The 2,604-nt window shown below is 41.6% G+C and overlaps 1 protein-coding gene across 1 annotated transcript; it reads right to left on the bottom strand.

Annotated features, from left to right (window-relative positions):
• Positions 1-624: 624 nt before the first annotated feature.
• LOC104961671 (zinc finger protein 143-like) lies at positions 625-2,387 on the bottom strand. Its single transcript, XM_010790001.1, has 3 exons — positions 2,166-2,387; positions 1,847-1,999; positions 625-909 (listed from the first exon to the last, which is right to left on the bottom strand). Exons 1-3 carry the CDS (start codon positions 2,385-2,387, stop codon positions 760-762), a joined length of 525 nt encoding a protein of 174 aa, XP_010788303.1. The 3' UTR covers positions 625-759.
• Positions 2,388-2,604: the final 217 nt, after the last annotated feature.

Genomic DNA, 2,604 nt, shown 5'->3' with positions numbered 1-2,604 from the left:
ACCAACTCTCATGCCTCCCAACGGAGCTCTCGTTCTAGCTCATCTTGCGCTCATCTGACTCGGAACCAGTTTTTCTTTTCAGCCCCCGTTTTGTTCACACCGCCGAGAGCCCGAGTGGTGCTGAGTCATCGTGTCATCGCTTGCGTCTTGACGTAACTGTTTACGTGCCTGCTTCATAAAGCCAAACCGCCGCGCGGAACCCCTCACATCTACAACAACATTGGCCGATTGTATTGAAGCGCTGCTCGTTTTGGTTTTGCTTTGTCGAAACCAAATGGAAATAATAGGACGATAGACTGTTTAAGTTTTATCGTTGTGTAAAAACTGGACAAAACGTGGGCTTTTTGTTGTTGTTCAGGAGGTTGATCCCGCCCCTGCCCCCGACGTAATCGTGACGTATGCGGTTCTTTCTTTTAGACGGACAATTTTTTCGAGCTTGGTAAGAACCGGTTTTCGGGGGACTGAGCCGGCTCCGCTGCGGTGTGAACAGGAAGAACCGGTGCTTATCAGGCTCTAGCTCCGAACCGGCCCTGGAACCGTGTTGGTGTGAAAGGGAAATAATAGATGTATCTTTGAGTTGAACTGGCTCCTGTTGTCTGTTATCCATACAGATTATAACTCACCCCACCATTCATTCCCTCCTACTGAGCCGCTCTACCAACCTCCACAGATTGGAACTCAGCCCACCATTCATTCCCTCCTACGGAGTCGCTCTACCAACCGGCACAGATTGGAACTCAGCCCACCATTCATTCCCTCCTATGGAGTCGCTCTACCAACCTGCACAGCGATGTGAGTGCCGTTGGAGGTGGCCAGTAACGTGACAGGATGAATGTCTTCATGCTCCTGACTGTATCCCGACTCCTCCACCGTCTGGAACGCCGCCATGTCCGGAGTCATGATGGCCACCTGAGGGCGACAGAGAGACGTTCACTAATCGATCCTCTGCTTTAGTGTTGGGTTAGAAACTAACAGCTGTATGACCACATCTGGTAATCTATTTAAACAATTTGTAACATGCATTTTACAATCAAATAATCTGAGGGGAATTTCTTGTTGTTTGTTTTTAACTTGTGATGTGTCATTTTGTAAAGCACTTTGAGCGTCATGTGTTGTATGAAGCTTTATTATGATTATTATAATTATTTTCTAGAGCAAGTGACTTTGTTGTATTGAGGAGATTAGGATTAGCAAAATGATTGTTATGTAGAAAGACAAATTAGGTGTAGATTAATGGTGTAAATAACAATTAATGTGTTTGTCTCATAAAGAATAGCAACCGTGTAGAAAGTTATGTGAAGTCAAATGTTATGTTCTTGTTTTCTTTTTTGAGGCAAGTAAAATTGATACTAAGGTTGTCTTTTGGACATTAGCTAGGTACATTGTACTTGTCCTCCATGATATATTTGGCTGGATGACTATAACTTGAGTTGTGCTTTAGGAGGATGACTTTTTATTTTGAAGATTTTATTTGCAAAGCTTGAAAGAAAAGGGGAGACTACTTGGTTTTTGATCAAGTGGTAAAATAACCGGTAATTCTCTAATAAAATAAATGTCAGTGTCAAATGTTTTATTGGTGTCTGGTGAACCCATGAGAGTTAGGCACTTCATATTCATGTTACAAAATAAAAAAATCAATGAATTAAAATCAATTTGTAGCAATCATGGAGGTCCAGCAGTGAATGTGAATCATCATGAGGTGAATATCTAACAGAAAGTCTTTGGTAACGTTTTTTAGAAGTAAACATGTCTGGCTCATTTCAGATAATTAAAAAGAAAACAAATATATATAATTATTTATAACATTTTGTTTTTCCATTCTAACAATATTTTTGCACTAATTTACCTGTTCCTCCGAGCCGTCTGTCGTCACCATGGTAACCGAGTGAGCACCTTGCGTCGTCAGTTCGTGTGCCGGGATGGTAATGGTGGTGCCTTCTTGGGTCACCATGGTGATCGTTCCACCCATAGCTTGTAGATCTGCATCAGAGATACTGACCTAAGGAGAGAGAACATAGTTATGTGTCAACATGTCGTGACTAACAAATATCTTGTTTTATTATAGATATTTTCCCGCCTTAATACATTTTTTGATTGACAGATTTAATAGTCCCCGGAACTTTCATGAATTTTAAAATGTTTGTGATGTCATCGCATTCCGTTACCTGCTGCTGTGTTCCGTCCTCCTGCGTAACCAAGGCAATGTGTTGCTGACCAATCATCTCCGAGTTATCCATCGGGACCTGCTCCGAGCCGGAGTCGTCGCCCCCGACAATCGTCGTGGTGTAGCTGACGTTCGGGTCATCGATGGCATCTGAATCGAGAGTAACACATTGAATTTGAGATGAAAAAAATCTATGTTGACGACTTTTCTGTTGATCCGCCATAATCCCGAAGATATTCCGTTTATTATTATTTATAATACAATAAAGCATTCCAATTTTCTGATTACTTTTTTCAATTTATCTGCATATAATGAGTCTGAATATTAACTATTATTGTATTTTATAATTGAGTTGTGTTGTTTGTGTGTCTTTTGCGGCTTTCACACCAGCGCTTTTCCCTTTCTAGCTCCGAGCTAGAGCTTTTCTGGTTCAGCTCCGG

Source organism: Notothenia coriiceps, unplaced genomic scaffold (genome assembly GCF_000735185.1).
Source record: "Notothenia coriiceps isolate Sejong01 unplaced genomic scaffold, NC01 NC01_scaffold00033602, whole genome shotgun sequence".
Taxonomy (NCBI): domain Eukaryota; kingdom Metazoa; phylum Chordata; class Actinopteri; order Perciformes; family Nototheniidae; genus Notothenia; species Notothenia coriiceps.
The sequence above is the reverse complement of the archived record's forward strand: the minus strand, read 5'-3'. Positions and strand labels throughout refer to the sequence as shown.